We start from the raw sequence: 18,844 nt of genomic DNA, 5'->3' as shown, positions 1-18,844 counted from the left end.
GCTGTTACAACTAAACTCTAATATGACAAATTATATGTTGACGAACAAACATTTCCCTATTACACAACACTTATTATACTGGGCTAGTGGCACGTAGGCCTGTGTCTCCGGCGACTCTATGTGACTCCTAGACATGTCCTAGAGACTGATGCGTTAGTATGTTCGGTGGCACGTGTCGCCTTCTGGCTGCCCCGTGCGGGCCAAAACTAATTAGCCGGTAAGATAAGTTGGGGCGTGAAGCGCCGACGTAACATCTCATAAACTTCCCACAGTACTTACGTAATACGTTGAACACTCATCTTGGAGTACTGATTTAATTAAGTGAAATACCTCATTGCAAATTGAGGCCGACCGCGGAACTGTACGTAAAAGATTAAGAAGAGATTATACTATTGAAACTACATGTCGGTGAAAGCAAGCGTTGATGGTTCCGCATCGTGCGAAGGCTGCCGGCCTCCTCGAGCTCCTGAAGGACACTACCTGTGTCGCCGCACGTGACCCCCTTTCCCCCCACCTGCCCTCCCACGGAAACGTGTGAACTTCGCGGGAAACTGAACCGGGCAGGTTCGGGACAAAGAGCACAGTGAAACATGATTTTGAAAGGACTGAAAGATAAACTGATGAAAATAATGTTTAATAAAAACCTGTGGAAAAATATGCATAAAATAATTTGTTATAGTGCGGCGGAGGGATATCCCACACCCGACCGGATCCTTCCGCCGACGTAGCACTCGTAGCCTGGTGTTCGCCTCGTCGCACGAACTACACTTTGCTGCTCGCACGAGCGCGTTTGGTGCACATGCCTTTGCGCGACGTTGATGAGGCATAGCAGTCTATGCGACATAGAGGAACATTGGTGGTTGGCGTCACTATAATAATAATGAATGCTCATAATTTTTTGATTTACAAATTTAATTGTTTTGAAAACTTATATGAATTTTGATTTAGGTTTTATAATGCGCTTATATTGCATACAGGAAATTAATAATAAACAATATGTTATAGTAAAGGTTTGGAGTAACGATTAAGAGCAAACATAATATATCTTTTCATCATATTCCCATGAGCTAGCAAGATCTTTGGAATTGCGTCATTATTTGTTTTCAAATAAATCAAATTCACTTTTGCAGTGTTAAAAATGACAGTTAGGTAAAATAGTGTGTTACTGTCCGGCCTGTGTAGCTTAGTCGGATGCACACCTGCCTGCTATGCGAGGGGCCCTGTGTTCGAGTCCCGTTCAAGGCACTGGTGTAACATACACATACTAATATTTGATTACGATTTGATAACCTAGTTTGAACAATGACATATTGACAGTTCGTCTGTTGGTGACAAGCTGTAGACCACTTAGCAAAGAAAATATATAAAAGTTCTGAAGCAGTCGTGTTGATTAATGTGCGAGCAGTCGAACTTGCATCCAATGGAATCAGATGTCATTACCCTGATTAAATTTTCTGTGCCTCTAGAGTTCCCCCAGCAGGGAATAGTAGCTACAAGGTCGGTTAATTTCAAACATCTTTGTATATCAGAGAGTGAAAGTCATCGTAGTACTCTTTATTCTTTACAAAATAGTCAAGATTATGTGACAAACGCAACTGTTAAATGGAAGTCTGCGCAAAATGTTTGCAGGTGAGTAATTTCATTGTGGTCCCTTATACTTTAACCTAGAACACATTGAATGAAATGTCTAAGTTAGGGTTAAGTTCTATTTAATGTATTTGCCGAGTACCATTAAAACAGCCTAAAAAGTGTAAAATAATTTCTCCTAGCTCCGTAAAGATATAACCCGGTTACTGGACTATTAATATTGTCTTCTAGTAGCTGGGGTTACAGAGTGTACATGGAGAACGGTACCATAGCGATTGTGAAGGGTTTAAGAAGGCTGCGTGCAAGCGACTGTGAGGATGAAGGGATGTGGGGATGCAGAAAACGTATCCAAGGAAAGCTAGAAAGGGAGAAGACAAAAGAGGAAACCACAGCGAGTGAAGAGAAGGGAGTGTGAGTAGTGTAAAAGGGAAAGAGGAGGTTGGTGATACAGAGGGTCCGGATGTCTACCCATGATGGGTAGAGATGCAACGTGGCTGAAGGAACTGGGGAAATTATTGCTAGGGAGGGGGGAGGTAGTAGAGCCAGGGGCGTAGCCAGGGGGGGGGGGTTTAGGGGTTCAACCGCCCCCCCCCCCCCCCCCCCCCCCCCGTCTTAGCACCAAATCTTTAATTAATTTCTTATTCATCACTCAAACAAATTTCATATTAAAATTAATAAAAAATTTTACCATTACAAATATTTAAATTTAAGAACCGAAAACTGCTAAAATAGCACTATTTTACACCTTAAAATCCAAATTTTCCCGGGGAAGCTCCCCCGGACTTCTCGCTTTAATACAGGGGGGCCATGCTTCTTAACACCCCCCACACACAAATCCTGGCTACGCCACTGAGTAGAGCAGAAGGCAGGGGAAGGTCGAGCAGGCAGGGAAGGTGAAAGGGAGCTTGTTTCAGCGCCACATTCTCGGAGGACGGAGCCTTCGTCCTGCTGGTTCTGGACTCGGACGTCCTCCAGGTGCTGCGTCTGAGCGATGACGAGGTGACCTCCGTCTGGGAAACGAGCGTCGGCCATCTCGAGCAACTGCTGCGTGGAAATGAAACTGGTAACAGTCGCTGCACTTTTGGCTAATTTTTTCGTAGCTTTAGTTCAGGTAGTGTTGTAATGCAAATGAAAAATACTTATTAATACACCTTTTGTAAATTTTGTTACAGCACCAGTTTTCCACTGTCATGGGTTTTAATGTAAAAACCCCCTCCCTGCTTTGTGTCTGTTGTGGTCCAGGCGGCTACAGTTTAATACAATTTCCTGGACATACATCATTGCATTTTGTGCACTGTTTGTCAAGGGAAAAAGTCAAACATGGAAAATAAGAAATTTAATAATGGAAACATCATCCCACAGTGAACAAGCTTAAATGAGCTGGTGTCAAACAGATAAACCCAATGATGTGCCTAAACAGGTATTATGGACATTACGATGACAGCTCAGAAGAACACATTCAAACTTAAGTATCAGACGGTACAAGAGTTCCGTTGAAGGAATTTAGTCATGAAATAAATGCAGTGGGCTAACTACGACAATAACAGTAAATGCTGACAGACAACAAAACACCTGGACAACGCAGCAAAATTTACGAACACAACGATGAAGATAAACAGATATGGACAACACAATAACAAAAACACCGACAAACACAGTAGTTTTCCTATGACAAAATAGTTGCACAAACAGGCTGCAAAACTGCAATGGCGTATGTCCAAGAAATTTTATTGAATCAAAATTACCCATTGCATGAACCTTTTGAAAAAAAATAATACATCTTTTCTTTAACATAGGTCAGTTTTTTAAAGACTAATTATTTCTGAAGTAATTTGGTGGCTAAAACTGAACATGTATGCTTAACTTACACGTATTGTGCACATATGCTTGTTTGACTTGATTTATGTCGGCATCTGTGAAGGTATTTACGGCAGTAGCAATGTTTCCATAGCGTGGGATGAAAATACTTAGAAACCGAGGGAGAGTGATTGGCTCAGGTGTAGAAGACTGACATATTTAGAGAAAGTGAGATTTATAGATTGTGAGATTTGTCCGATAGACTGAGGTTTTGAGAGATTAGACAAACTGCTGTTATGTGAGAGCGATAGAGGAGGAGGACTAGAGGCACTCAAGATCGACAATTAAGATATTTGTAAAGTGTTAATATAATTATAAAAATTGCTATAGAAAGTGATAGATGTTAAGAGTTATAATGTCTACTAGAGATAGTACCTACTTACATTTAGGTTAAGAGAGAAAAATTTAGATACAAAGAAAATGTTAGAAAAATTTAAGTTACAAAGAAAATATTGGGTAGAGATAGATAAAAATTAAGATAAAAGTAAATTGAGGTAGAGCTAGTTATTGGGACAGAGAGAAAAAACTTGAGATAGAAATTAAAATAGAGGAAGATAAAAATTGGGATGCAGTGCTATTTAAATTTATATGAAATAGGTTAGGATACAAAGAAAAAATATTGAAGGTGATAAATGCAATTCAAGAGATATAAATTTTGATTAAAATATTTGAATTACAGATAAATTTAAATTGAGTTTTGAAATAAATGAAATTGAGAAAAAAGATAGAGAGACAGATAAATCGAGTTATGGAAAGAACCATATGGATCTCGAGGTATTGGGACGAAATATTCCCTATTCTTTAAAGCTAGTTGGTGCTATGGAGCTTCAAGTGCTCCAGTTGGAAGTGTGCATTGTTTTGTCGTGGTCCAGGGGCGTATGCATAGGGGCAGGTATGGGGCGAGGGTGTGGTATATCCCCCCCCCCCCCCCTTGAAATCTTAAAAAAAAAAAAAAAACTATCATTCCTAGTGACAAATGCAGGGGAAATAATTTGAAAGCAAACACCGGGCGAAGTGGTCTCGTCCGCCCTTGTCCCCGGTCGCTGAGGTGAGATGCCGCGTGCACAGGGACGCCAGCGATGGGCGCAGGCCCCCCGCCGGAGCCGGTGGGGTTCACGTCCTCCCGAGTCACCCTGTCGGTGCGCGGCCGGTGGCTGGCGCGCTTCCACTGGTCGGGGGCCGCCGGGCCGCGGCTCGAGGCTTCCGCGGAGGTGCCCCACTGCACGTGCTTCGCCGCCTCCAAGGACGCCGTCTTCTGCCTGACCGCGGGCGGCAACGTCCGTATCCTTCCAGCCCTGCACGCTGCACGTTCGGACGAGTTGTTACGGGAAAACTATTACAAATCAGCGAGATTTAAACTGAATAAAAAAAAAAAGTGAGCGAGTCTTTCAGTACTTACATATTTGTTAATTTGTACATTTACATGAAGATAACTGTAACACTACAAAATAGTGTTACCATTTATGCTTCGTGTTGCCCCAAGTACCTCCAATATTTAGTTATTTGCAAAAAAGTTGTTTGAATAGCTTTCCAGTATTAGCTGCGCACGTTAAGCACGGCGAAACAAAAGAGAGCCCAATGTAATATTAAAAAAAAGTTAACTTTTCTGTGGCTTTAAAACCAAATAAATAAAATATTTATACAATAACTTCAGGCTTGTAAGCGCACACATATTTTAACTAAACACACTCTTTTAATATCTAACATTTTATTTCAAAATAACTTTACCGTCGACAGTGCAAGCTTTTACATATGTTTTTACTAGTCATTATAATTATTGTACAGCGGGAGATAGTTTCTGTAAAAGTTTTAAAAATTAAACAGGTTTTTCACAGGCATTTCTCTGTACTTTTAACAATATTAACGATATTATGAGCAGATTGATTAGCAATATTGTAATAATCTATAATAATATGCTTATCATCTTGACAGCAGTATACGCATGAAAAGTTGTGTTGTTAGTCTACATAAATAAAATAAAAATTTCAATTAGTCCTTTACTCATAGGTATGTGTGTGTCTGTCTATACATATACAAATTTTTTGATAAGATGTAGTGGGATATGCAATACCGACGCCAGTGGTGGCTGCAAAACGTTTTTCAAATACGCGGAATAGAAAATTCATGCGAACCTTTCATTTTTGGTGGTGTTTGGTTGCTGGGTGAAAAGTAAAATTTAAAAATTACCGAATTTGTGAAGTGAATTTCAACGAATCTTAAAAATTTTAGAAAGACGTAAATTTAAATGCTTGACATACCTGCTTTTGTGTTTGTTTATTTGCTGTTACATAGTTAATTAAATTAATGAAAAGATAAATAAACAATTTTTACTGATAGGTATTTATTTCTGCCATCCAATGGACGTGGGGCTTCGTTTAGTAATATTTTATATATATCATTAAAGTGCACACACAGCTCATACAAAGTTATTAATACGCCAACTTTAACACTCAATAATAGAAGTTTTTGTTAAAAGACTACCCAGATTTTTAGTATCTCAAACTGTTTGAATCTTAGTTGAAGTATTTGGAGACATTTTGATGACTTAATGTATTGGCATGATCCTAGCGATGACTTGTTTTCAAAAGAGTTTTTGAGCGCGGCCGGCCGGTAGGTGTTGTGTTCCTTGACGCCCGGGGCAGTGGCCTTCTCGGCGGAGCGCCTGCGACCACTGGGCTCGGTGAACCTGTTCTCGCTGTGGCCCGCGGGCGGGGCGGAGCCCCCGGGCTGCTTCCGGCAGCTGGCCGTGTCCGGAGACGGGAGGACTCTCGCCGTGGCCGACAGCGAGGGCCGGGTGCTCGTGGGGGACGTGGCTGGGGCGTTCTGCCCCCCGGACAATTCCTCGGCCAGGTGGGTCTCCACGGAGCCGCATTCGGGAGGATCCACCCCGGTTACTGTTTTTCCGTGATTTGCAAAAATCACTCCAGACAAATGTTGGCGTGAGGGTTTACCGTAGGTAACAAATGATTCCTTTCCTCATTTCCTAGGCCTGTGCAAAGCTTCGACGGAGAGAATCAATCAAATATCTGTTTAATATTCAATTTGACTTTGCCGGGAAATTTGCATTTCGTTTTATTTGAAGCATTCAGTAGACTTTAGATGTCTTTGGGCCCCAAATTGGAAAAGTCTTGTCACTTTGGTTGATGCCTTGCCCTCATTTTGAACTCAAATACTATATTTAATTTTTATCATTGTCTTGATTTTACATAAGAAGCAGAAACAGCGCAACAGCATTTTGTATTATTTAATTTTGTGTGTGTCAATGTGAGGACAGGCATTAAAGAAATTATAACTTGTGAAGAAAAACTTGTTAGGTAACATTATTATTTTTTTTTTTTGCTGTCACTCTTTTTGTTGCTTGGCAAGGGCAAGTGATTCAGTTCAGTTCCAGGTGTGACTCGTGTATTTGTCCGAGCACTGAATCCAGGTGTTTGGTGGCCGACCGTGAGTGTTTCTGTGCGTGACCGTCGCGTGGCCTCGGAAGCAGTGACGGTGAGGGCCGTGTGTTGTGTTCCAGCGCTGCCGACTGGGACTGCGGCCTCAGCATCGCGTCGGGGAGCTCGTCTGCATCCGTCGCCTCCGACAGAAGTGCGGCCAGCCGGGCGTCTGCTGCGAGGTTGGCATTGCACGCTCTATTAAAGATGGCTGTTTTCATGTTACACACCCACCTGTACGAAGGGATTCATGTGCAGTTACCGCCTCACAGGACTTAATTCTCTACATCATTTAGAGCAAAATAAGTCATAAATACAGTAGAACCCCGTTATAATTTTTGTCAAGGGGGCGTATGGAAATAACATAACCAGGAAGCACTTGTCAGTGTTTGAACTTATTACCAATTGATTAATCGAGCTACATAAACAAATTTAAAATTAAAACCACTGATGGGCACACTTGATGCCCGTATTTGCTTAACCAAGCCAACAATTTTTCCACTTCATCGTGCTTCCAGCTTCTAGTTTATTTATATTTAAAGACACACCGCCATATTTCTGTAAAACGATTCATGATTCGTGACAATGATGGTGATATACAATTAACTCTAGATCAGCAATAGAAAACCCTTCATTTTTTATTCTTGTCATCGCAGAGTCGTTGACAAACTAAAATATTATAGGACTACGTACATACATGGAAAAAAAAAAAAAAACTATAATGTGGAGGAATGGGAGGATTTGTAATTTTTTTTTTCGCGTCAAGAGTGCCAACAGACACGTAACTGCGAATGTTAAGTACCTTCGATATATTGGATACCCAGTATAGCCAGCACTAGCGTGTAGCGCTAGTGTTCTGGCACACTTACATTTTGTTTTTCCATACAGTTCTATTTGAACCATATACATCTAAAGAACAGCAGTGATTGTAAAACAAAATGTGTATAAAGTATGAAGTAAATATTTTAGCATGGTAAACTTCACAGATTTTACTTGCTAATAAATTCAACAATATAGCAAATATATTTCCTTCTCTAGCTTCCCTTTTACTTCTTTTCTCTCCTTCCCCTCCCTCATTTCCAATCACCCCCTTATCATTCCCTCTCCTTCATGTCTTATTCGTGAGATCACTGTAGTCTAGTAGTTGGATCGCTGCCTCCCACCGCGGGCCATCTGGATCTGAATCCCTGCAGGGTCTAGCCCGGGTGCCCTACAAGTGGATGAACGTGGCAAACATTGCGGAGAGTCTGTGGATTTTCTCAGGGTGCTCCTGTTTCACCCCGCCGCACCGTTTTACACGTCCTACCTCTCAGATGACCTGCTTCTGTTCCGTCTCCGTCTTCCTCGCTGCGTCGTTCTTTCCCTTCTTTTCCCTAGTCGACTCCCTCCTTCCAACACATCCACCCCTCGTCACCACCTTCCTTCTTCTCTCTCTGGCTCTGTCCCCTGTCTCGGACCCGGAGCGGAATCCGTTCACCCTCACAAAATATTCTGAAATAACTGACAATAATGTATGTGTCCACATAGTTATTGATATACATGTGATTACCAAATTATTGTGTTTTTAATTCGTGAATACAGAAGTCGCTAATGAATTTTTGTAGTGGGTTGAGGCGGAAGTAACACTCATTGTCATTGTATAACTCCCCCGAACAGAAAACCGTGGTTGCAGCACTGATCTGTACCTTGGCCGTGAGACGTGTGTGCATGGTTGAAGGGGCGGCATGGCACTGTGAGGGTGAGAGTGGGGGTGCTGACAGTGACCAAACACGGCTCCGTGTTACCGGTGCGTGTCCGTGTGTCCTCAGGCCGGATGGCTCTCAGCTGAAGCGGCCCGGCAAGAAGCAGAGGTCGAGACCGTCGTATCTGCCCGCCTGGAACGCCTATCTGGCGTCTCTTCAGAAATGTGAGTTCCGCAGCTCTGCTGTGACCTAAGCATTGGTAGAACCTCCTTACCTCACTTTGATCTCATATATTTTCAAATTATTACAAGATGGAGTCTACATGCATAATCATGTTACCTACAGGATGTCTAGAGGTACAGAGGAAACCAGCAAGGAAACCAGAGGAGTGGTAGCAAAATTGTGAATAAAGTCTCGAAACAAACAGTACGTAATGGAGCTGGAATTGTGAAAGTTTAATTTTCTGCAACCTTTTTCCAACTGTGCTTCGTTTTATTGACGCTACACGTGATATAAATGGTTTGAGACCGTCCACTTAAATCTTGCGGAAATTATCTCTGAAAGTGTTTTATTTTTTAACTTTAAATTCAGTAGGTTCCTGTGAGTTCTAGATGTATTATCTGTTAGATATTCTCATGTTCGATTGAAGTAAAACATTCGTGAAGTCTGGTTCACTAGGTATTGGATCATGCTAGACAAACAGGCAGGGTGTCCACAGTTAGTACTTTCGTACTAGATCTAGTACTTTTATTAGATTTTTAGTGGTCTAGTACAGATCTAGTACTTTTTTCTTTAATATAATATTATTACAGTAACTCCAATATGTTTTATTATCAAGCGTAATTATTTTTTAATAACTGTGGAATGTATGTGTGTGTTTGGTGTGATATATTTAAGTTAGAGCATTGGAACGTCATAATAATTTCCTGAATTGTTAAAACCGTAACAAATTATAATTTGGTACTTTTTTTTTCAAATATAGTACTTTTTTCTCACCTAAGTTGGTACGAAATATTTTTTCCTTGAGGACACCCTGCAAACAGGTGGTTGTGGGCAGTGGCGAGGCGTGAGGTTTACATGAGGGGAAGCAACAACTCCGTTCACCCCAAAACATGGCCGGGGAGAGGGGGGTGTCCGGGCTCTCCACCTGCCGTGCCGAACTGTAACGGACATAGCTGAAGCGGTCGGCGGAAGAATTCCACCGTCTGCTTCTGCCACGCTTCAGTTCGGCAAGAAAGCGTTATCTTCGTAGCTTCTACCGCGTGTTTTTACAGCCAATCGTCTCCTCGAACCTTTGTACCGTGCCACACACCCCCCCCCCCTCCCCCCTTCCGAAAGGAGACTACTGCGGCAGCCTTCCTGCTGAAAGCGGTCCACTACCAGCGCTTCTAAAACCTAGCAACGCTTCCAAAACAGCATGTTTTTGTGCGTCGACGAGTTCTTTTCTTATAGCGCACGGCGCACAGTGTCGGGTCCCGAGAAGACGGTGTGAAAAAATACACACACCTAACTGCACGAGCCAAAGTAAAGTACTGTTCTGAATGAAATATTTATTTAAAAAAATACGATGTCTGGGTAACTGCCCGGGGCAAGCACCGCTTGCCTTGCTTGCCCTGACGAGACACGGGTGGTGGTGGGGACGCAGGGAGGCGGCGCGGCGGGAAGTCCCGCGCTGGCGGCCGGCTGAGCGTGCTGGACCGCGCCCAGCCCGGCACGAGCGTGCTGGGCCTGCGCGTCGGCGCCGCCGAGCTGGCGGCGTGGTTCTCCGGCCCGGCGGGGGGAGTGCACCGGGCGTACGAGGCGGGAACGGGCCAACTGCTGGCCGGCTGCCCCGTGCCGGCCGGCTGCGCCCTGGTGCGTGGCGGGCCCGGCGCGGCGGACGCCTTCCTGTCGCCCGACCGGCTGTGGCTGCCCCTCGGCGGGGTGTCCCGCGAGGCGCTGCTTGCCAAGGTACCTGCCCTCCGACCACCGCCCGTCTGCTCGGCTGGAGGAAGTGGCAGAGTTTCAATTCTCTTCCTCGGAACTTCCAACTGACAATCAAAAATAGTATAAGTTTTGCAGTTTTACCTGTTTGTTCCTTCACTTTTTTTGACTTACAAAATTTTTACCTGCACGTTTTCCTTACAGTCAGAAATTGTATACTTTTTTTTTGAGTGTGATAGCAAGAAAGTAACTTTTCAAGGTAGGTACTCATTATTTTTAATATTTGTTTTCAAATTTCGGCTTAACATCTTGTTTACAACAAAGTACATATTATTAAGCAGGATTAAAGAGTTATATTAGTAACTGGTTTTTTATTGTTTTAATTTTAATCGCCACATCACATCGATGAAGGCGAAGAAAGTCAGTTCAAAGAATGTATGGGACGGAAGGTAATCTGGAGCGTGGCCTCTTGTGATGGCGCCTGTCGCAGCTGCTGCACTGCACGGAGGCCGACGCGGCGGGGCGGCTGCTGCAGGGGCAGGAGTGGGGGGACCTGGCCGTGCCAGTCGCCGCGCTGGAGGAGGGCCTGCGCCACCGCCACATGCATGTGGCGCGCTTCGCCGTCGCCCTGCACGCCCAGGGTGACTCTCTCCTCTCTCCTCTCTCTGCACACACCGCGCATGCTTTTCGTCCTTCCCCCCCAGCGTCGTCGCGCCTTCTCAGGTCGTCTGCGCCGCCGCGGGGGCCCGGGGAAAAGTCTCGGCAGAGTTGGAATCATCAGGGAAAGTCTGAGAGCCCTTTACAAAACCTACAAAAGTCACGGGAGTGTCCCTCTAATGGTCGGCGGAGTAATTTTATGCCTCAGGCTGAGAAGTCATCTTCCAGCCACTGCATTACTGTTTTAGATCAGTTTTTAAAATTTATTATAATTAACGATGCATGATAACTTTGCTCAAATAAATTGGTTTACCTATAACCTTAATAGACCCAGGCTATCAGTAGGTGGTCCCACGAAACCACTATACTTTTATGTTTCAATATTTGGCGAGTGTGTTCCTTGATTTATCATGATTAGGATGCTGTTGTATCTTTAAGTTAGGTACAGTTGAAGTAAATAGTGTTTATTTTTTTATTTTTTTAATTATCTGAAACCTTTTTTTATTTAATTCTATAACAAACCCTCAATTATTGCAAGGTCTCTATATATGTTAGCTATGATTTTGTATTGTATTTGTGGCTCACCTATCATTAAATTATGAATTTTTTTTAAATCACTAGATGTATAGGACTATAATACACACTCCCCTTATACAGTGTTTCCTAACCGCCGGGTTTCGACTCAGTACTGGCCGCGAATTTCCTTTAAAGCTTGGACTATAATTAGGTTGCAAAAAAAATATAACATTCAAAACATAATTTTTTTGAACTTCTTTAAAACATGTATTTCAAGTTGGTTCCTTCTGGACTAGCAAACGCTACCAATGTTACTGATGCCAAACAGTGTAAAAACTAATTTAATATATTTTATGAGTCATGTTTCTTTGCTAATTAATATTACTATCTGTGTGTTTGATATCTCTACATTAGTTAATGGGGCCTTGGCTGAGCAGCAGGACTCTCAAGAATGGGTACCACTGCCATGGGCGTCGCAAGGATATATTTTTTTTTGGGGGGGGGGGGGGGGGGGGGGGACTGCAATTGCATTGCTGTAACGGGTTAAAGATGCTAAACTGATGTGGTTGGTGGGTGGCAGCCTTCAAGAGCGCGCTGAAACGGGAAGGCAGCGGCCTGGCCGGGGAGGAGAAGGAGGAGGAGGCCGCCGTGTTGGCGCGCCTGGACGAGCTGTTCCGCGCCATCGGCCGCCACGTGCCGGCCGACGAGCGGACGACGGCCTTCTCGGAGCAGCTGGCGCTGCTGGCGCTGGGCCACGCCAACACGGTGCTGGAGCTGGCGCGGGACGGCGGGCCGAGCCGCCTGGGCGCGGCCGTGGCGCGGGCGGTCATGGCGCACGTGGTGCGGCTGCGCGGGCACCTGCACGGGCGGGCGGCGGTGACGAGGGAGCTGCCCCCCGCCGGCGAGGGCGAGTGCGACTGGGGCGCCTGGCCGGGCGCGGGGGACGCCGACGTGGTCCGCGCGGCAGTCTCCGGCAGCGACGTGCCGCGCCTGATGGCGTTCCTTGTGGCGCGGCGGGGCCTCGCGCCCCGCGCGGCGCGGGAGCTGACGAGGCGGGAGGTGGACAGCTGGGTGCTGGAACTACTGGCCGAGGAACGAGTGGATGAAGCTCGGGAGAGACTCGCCAGCCTCGTGAGTGTCTGCCAGCGTCTACTACCTGCCATTTGATGATAATTAGAGACCCGGAAATTTCGCGGATTCATTTAGCCGCAAGCTAGAATGAAAAACCTCCACGCTCTCGCACTGTGTTCATGATTGGCACGCAGTTGTTTGGACACGCCCCTATACGACCGTGAGGCAATGATGCCCAGCTAGGAGAGAAGTAAGCGAATCAGGTAGTGCCAAATAACAAGGAGAAAAATGTTCTCTCTAAGAAATCGACCAATGGGAAAGTAAACATGGGTCGAGCACACCTATAACTTTGAATTCTATCCTGAGGCCAGAAGAATCCGCAAAAGTTCCGGGTCTCTAATAATAATACTTGGAATATATGTTGTACACACACATGATTTCTTAGTGCTAATTTTTTTATGATGCAAATTTTATTTTGCAAATGAAGTAAAGAGAAATTGCATGCTTCTCAAGCACCTAATAATCAAGCTTTACAATTTTTTTGTAAATGGGGTGTGGCTTACAAGACAGATGACTTCCTATACCTGCAGGGGGCCAACTCAACAACGTAATTAGAACTGGTTGTTCAATCAGACTGTAGTGATGCAAGGAATAGACTAGTCTGCTGTCACATTAAGATAAACTGCCAATGACAACAGGTTCACAGTGTGGGCAAGGCTTGCGTTCATTTCAGGGAGACACAAAGAACAACCCCTCCTTGCTCAAGGTTGAAGCGGATAAAGAGATACACCGTTGACGAGCACGGCTTGAGCTGTGAACTTGCTTGGCAGCATTGTGGGGTTAGTTAAGTACTTAGAACTAGCACACCGATATTACTATTCACCTGTGTACAAGTTTTTTAATTTTACCTATTTAATTTGAAATGCTCTTATCTTTGTAGTTAGATGTTTTCTTTTAGTGCAACGTAAGGATTAAAAATAAAGGGATCTCGTCTCGGAATCGGTGGCGTCTGATATTACGGCAAATACTGTAACTGTTTTGTTTTGTGTCGGATGGCAAGTTGCCCGTAGCGAGGGCCGCGACCTGCAACGCTGCTTGCAGTGCCGCGACCCAGATGAGGAGCTGCGAGAGATCTGCCTCACCTCCCGGAACAGCCCCTTGCGCGATTACCTCGCGGGACACCTGCTCTCCCGGAGACTCCTCTCGGAGGCGGAGGTGACGGCCTGGGGCTTCCTGCGGCGGCTCGAGGCGGTTCTGCTGCGACACGACACTGCTCCCAGCAGGTTGGTACCCCTGCGTTGTGGCGGAGATGACACCTTACCCGCGTTTCAGAGAACCCGGGTTCGAGCCCTGGAAATATTTTTCTACCACAGTTTGTACACCACCTTAATATCCTTAAAAAGTCCTTAATTGAATACGAACCCTTAAAGTCCTTAAATTTCAATAATAATCCTTAAAAACTCCTTAACTCCTTAATAAAGTTTGATAGTGTGCAAATAAGGGATAAACGTGAGAATATCAATGTTCATTGGTTTTCTACTTGGCAGCAAACAACACATGCGCAGTACAGTTTGCAAATTTCGGGCCACGTGATTACATTTTATACGTAAAAAAAAGATTTGAATTTGTTTTCCATAATTGGCATCTTACATTTAAACTAAAACAGTTTGTTTAACTGTCTTACTTTGAACTTTTAAAGTAAATGAAAATTATGATCAAATTAAATGTTAGGGCTATAAATTTCAGAGACCGTCTATAGATTCAACTTGGTACTGGGTGCTACTATGTATCACCAATTTTAGGGTGAAATTTTTAATTTTCTTATCAAGCCCTCAGTGAAATTCCGTTACTGTACTTATGTATTAAGAGGATTCTTTTATCCATCTATTCGGGTACGTTTCACAGCCCTGGTCTGGACGGTGACAGTTAATTAATGTTTTACTGTATTTTACTTGTTGAACATGGTTGACAGATTATCACCATGTTAAGATGCAATGCAGACTTAACTAGGTAGTTTGTCATCACAATATTATATTGTTTAGGTAATTGTTTTTTTTAAATTATTGTTTGTTTAGTAGGTAAGTAAACTACGTAATGGGCAGTCGTGTGATGTAACGTGCAGAGTTGCTCCTGTACCGCTGACCCTCCCGGTCGGAGACAATGTGCGTGTTGGTGCTCTGAACCAGCTCTTCCCCGCCGGCCGGCGCTCACCCCGGCAGCCTGGCGATACGGACGGTCGTGCGGCAGTCCGAGGACTGGAGGAGGGACGTGCTCACCGTCCTGTTCTTCAACACCCTGGGTATGTCCCTGTCTCCTCGTCACTCCTGCGATGCCCAGACCACTCGTCGTCTCTCACGACCTCGTTGCCCTAGTGCATTCACCCATTATCACGTGGTGAATCGTTATGAAACTGAAATAATACGGTGAAATGCAAGTTATATCATGTAATTAAGCAGCATTTAACCAAAAAACTTAATTCTAATCACTAAAAAAGTAATCTCTTAATATTTTAAATTTAAGTAATGTCATTATTTTCCAGACCAAAATTTGTACTAAAGTGCATCCATCCGAGTAAAGCTCAGTTATCAAGATTTGAAAAAAAAATAAAATAAGTTGTGTTATCCACTCGGTAAACGGGGGCAGGGTAGACAAACTTTTACCGCATGGAAGTTAAGTTCTGTGTGTTGAGGGGCGAATCCAGACAGCAGCTCTTGTGTGTGTGTGTATGTGTGTGAGGGGGGGGGGGGGGGACACTGTTATGTCACAAATTGAACCAATGCTTTAAACATTTATTTGACTTTCATTTAAATGAATTCATGTTTTTAATTTTTCTTAAACAAGATTTAATGCTAATTTGTTGTTAGTATTTTTATAAAATACAAAGAATAAAAAAAAAGCTTACATTTTTGGGAGAAGGGAGGGAATGGAAATTTATATTTTTCCTTCCTCTTGCATCGGCCCGTGTGCGAGGAGGTGAGCGAGGGCTGTGTGGCGTGCCAGACGACTCCCTGCTGGACTCGGTGGACGGCGAGCGTGCCTGGGCGTGCCTGCTGCGCCACAACTGCGTGCCCCTGCTGCTGGGCTGGGCCGCCGCGTGGCTGGGCCAGCCGGGGCCCCCGGGCCCCGCGCTGGCCGCCGCCCTCCGCCGCTGGCCGCTCACGGGGGAGATGGTGGACGCCGTCGGATCCGGCCTCTGCACGGCCGCCACCAGGGACGCGGTTCTCGACCACCTCGCGAGGTCAGCACGGCTTTCCTGGTGTCTGATGCCAGCAGAGTAGAGTACAGTCCGAACATATCGATGGCTTAGAATGAAAACCTTGTATCTCATAAAATGCAATGATATACAAGGTTTTTTTTTTCCCGATAGAAAGCAGTAGGATGCACATTTTATTTCTTTCAGCCAAACATTTTGTGAGATACGAGGTTTTCCAGCCTAAAACATAAAAAAACGTATTTTCGTCCAAAAAATTGAGATACGAGGTTTTCATTCTAAGCCATCGATTATCAGATACAGTTTTTTTTAAAGAGGAATTATTAAATTTTCAGAAATTTTACTTCAAACGTAGCAGAAAGAAATGATTTGGAAAATTAATTTACTAAACATAGGTTGGACAATTTACTGAAAATTATTATTTTTTACCAGAATATATTTAAAAAAATGGTTTAATTTGGAGTTGAGATTATTGAAATTGTATAATGGCAGTTGAACTATTGGTGCATCCCCTCGCCCTGCCGACAGTTGACAGTCACGTGCTCGGTCGCGGTCACGATGCGCAGGCAGGGCGTGTTCACGGACGCGGAGAGGCGCAGCGTGTGCTCGGTGCTGACGCGGCTGGCGCGGTGCGGGAGGCTCCGGGATGTGAGGGCCGTGCTGGCCTCCCCCCACTCCTCCCTCGGCCTCGGGGAGCTGGAGGCTCGGCTGGCGCAGTTCTGCGCCGAGCGCCGCCTGCACCACGTGGTGTCCTCCTGCCTGCGCGAGGGCGGCGCGGGGCGGGCGGTGCAGGGGGCGGGCCAGGCCTGGTGGTCGCTGTGGCGGGAGTCGCTCCGGGGCGCCGGCCCGGGGCTGGTGGAGGCCGCGACGAGCTACCTGGGCGGGGAGCCCGGCCCTCTGGTCGCCGTGGCCGGCGCGCTGTATGCCGGGCTGCCCCTGGAGCAGGTCCCGGGGGCCAGGGACGTGCCCCTGCTCGACGCTATCCTGGCGCCGCCGTCGGGCCGTGACCCCCCGGGGCGGGACGTCGACCTGTACCGGCTCCTGCGCTCCTTCTGCCCCTTCGACGCGTCGCGGCTCTTCACCTGGCAGGCCGTGCACACGCCCAGGTACCGTCCCTGCACGGAGGCTCCAGGGGTGTGCTTCTAGCGTGGCGTCTCCTCTGGACTGGCGCGCAGTCTTCTCGTCGCGCACAGGACAACCGGTGACCATAACATTATGTGGCAGAGAAATGAAGATAAAGGTTCAATGCAAGTCCCTCAAGTGCTTTCAAGAATCTGTACCGGTTGTTTGACCCCTAAAAATTATTCTGAAAACATGCGTTTTAGCCATTTTAACTCTTCCAAAAATACAGTTTAAAAAAGGTCATCCGAAATCAAAAGCACTTTTCGGCCCTCGGCGAACTCTTGAATGCTTTTTGTAAGCAGACCCCCACTCGGATATCTCGAGTAGTTTTGAAATCGCGTTGTTTTTTCTGAAGCTCTGCGCACAGTGTGTGTGCCCGGGTGGGCGGGGGCCCTTAAGGACTCTACCTGCTTGGGCACACACACGGTGTGCAGAGCTTCAGGAATAAAACCACCCAATCTGAAACCCGCTTAACATATCAGTGTGGTGTCTGTTTATGAAAAAAACCTTTAAGTATACGCTGAGGGCGGATGAGAAGTTCTGTTTCCGGATTTCATTTTTAAACTTTATTTTTGGAAGAGTAAATATGGATGAAACACGTGTTTTTAGAATAATATTTAGGCATGAAACTCCAGCCAAAATATTCTTGAAAGCAGTCCAGGGACATGGAGTACACGTGAATCTCATAGTTGCCTTATTCACGACAAGAAGACTGCGCGCCTGTCCACAACCTTGGTTTAGATTGATGCAGCCAAGTTGCATGCGTCCGAAATAACTTCAAAATACAAGCACCACCCTATTAATCAGGTTCATTAGTGTATTTTTCTATGAATTAAACATGCTACGTAATATTTGCTAGCATAATGCGCTATCGATTTTTTTTTTGAAAGTAAAATAAGTGTTAATTTTTTTTTGTGGTTGTAATCTAGAAAGCTATGAAAAAAAAAAATTGTTTTTACAGAATTAAACCAGACTGTTATTTGTAGTTATGTATGACCTATTTAGTTTAGCAACTTTTAGAATGTAAATATTAAGTTTTAAATAAGTTGCATTACAAATGCTAATTGCAAAAAAATAGATGCTAATTTATAAAATAATGGATGCTAATTATTAAAAAAAATTGTATGCTAATTATTAAAAAAATAGAATCTCATTTATAAAATTCCATCATTTAATAGCCGTAACCCTCCTTTTTTATGCACACTCTTAAATACAAATTATATTATATATATACTTGTTAACAATTTCAATATGTATGTTAATCACTTACAACCTACCAGAGAGAAAAAACTTGTTAAAATGTTATTTTTTCTGCATCCAAAGATTAATTATCTTTATGGTACTTACCTTAGTTACATGAAGTATTTCAATTTTATATAATTGTAATTTTTAATTAGTCTAAAAATTTTATCTATATATGTTAATTTAACTCTCATGAAACTTTTTGTTAGTTTAAGTAATTATTAGTACTTAAGCATTCATATGGATATTTGTATGTTGTGTTGTCTTGTCTTTGTTTTGTCCTACTATTTGTTTGTTCTTATAATTGTTTTGTTCTAGTTTTTGTTCTGTTACTGTATTTGTTTTGTACTTGTCTTACATGTTGTGCCCACCGTTGGAGTCTTGCGCTATTGGTGTGGCATGTTACAATTCAAATTAAAAAAATAAATAAATAAATAATGGATGATAATTATTTAAAAATAGATGCTAATTTATAAAAATTAAGGATGCTAATTATAAAAAAAATAGATGCTAATTTTTCCAGCCCCTAGTCATCATCTAAT

At 44.2% G+C, this 18,844-nt stretch overlaps 1 protein-coding gene across 1 annotated transcript in view; it reads left to right on the top strand.

The window, feature by feature from the left end:
* Nucleotides 1–853: 853 nt before the first annotated feature.
* The window catches only part of LOC134540184 (spatacsin), a 53,892-nt gene continuing 35,901 nt past the window's right edge, over nt 854–18,844 (top strand). Inside the window, exons 1-13 of the mRNA XM_063382750.1 lie at nt 854–1,629; nt 2,502–2,650; nt 4,513–4,725; nt 6,087–6,294; nt 6,962–7,060; nt 8,687–8,784; nt 10,206–10,510; nt 10,974–11,124; nt 12,237–12,787; nt 13,829–14,010; nt 14,914–15,026; nt 15,728–15,965; nt 16,505–17,044. Coding sequence (XP_063238820.1) covers nt 1,394–1,629; nt 2,502–2,650; nt 4,513–4,725; nt 6,087–6,294; nt 6,962–7,060; nt 8,687–8,784; nt 10,206–10,510; nt 10,974–11,124; nt 12,237–12,787; nt 13,829–14,010; nt 14,914–15,026; nt 15,728–15,965; nt 16,505–17,044 — 3,083 coding nt within the window. The 5' untranslated portion in view covers nt 854–1,393. The remainder of the gene's footprint in view (nt 1,630–2,501; nt 2,651–4,512; nt 4,726–6,086; nt 6,295–6,961; nt 7,061–8,686; nt 8,785–10,205; nt 10,511–10,973; nt 11,125–12,236; nt 12,788–13,828; nt 14,011–14,913; nt 15,027–15,727; nt 15,966–16,504; nt 17,045–18,844) is intronic.

The sequence above is a fragment of the Bacillus rossius genome, chromosome 16 (genome assembly GCF_032445375.1).
Source record: "Bacillus rossius redtenbacheri isolate Brsri chromosome 16, Brsri_v3, whole genome shotgun sequence".
Lineage (NCBI taxonomy): Eukaryota > Metazoa > Arthropoda > Insecta > Phasmatodea > Bacillidae > Bacillus > Bacillus rossius.
The sequence above is the reverse complement of the archived record's forward strand: the minus strand, read 5'-3'. Positions and strand labels throughout refer to the sequence as shown.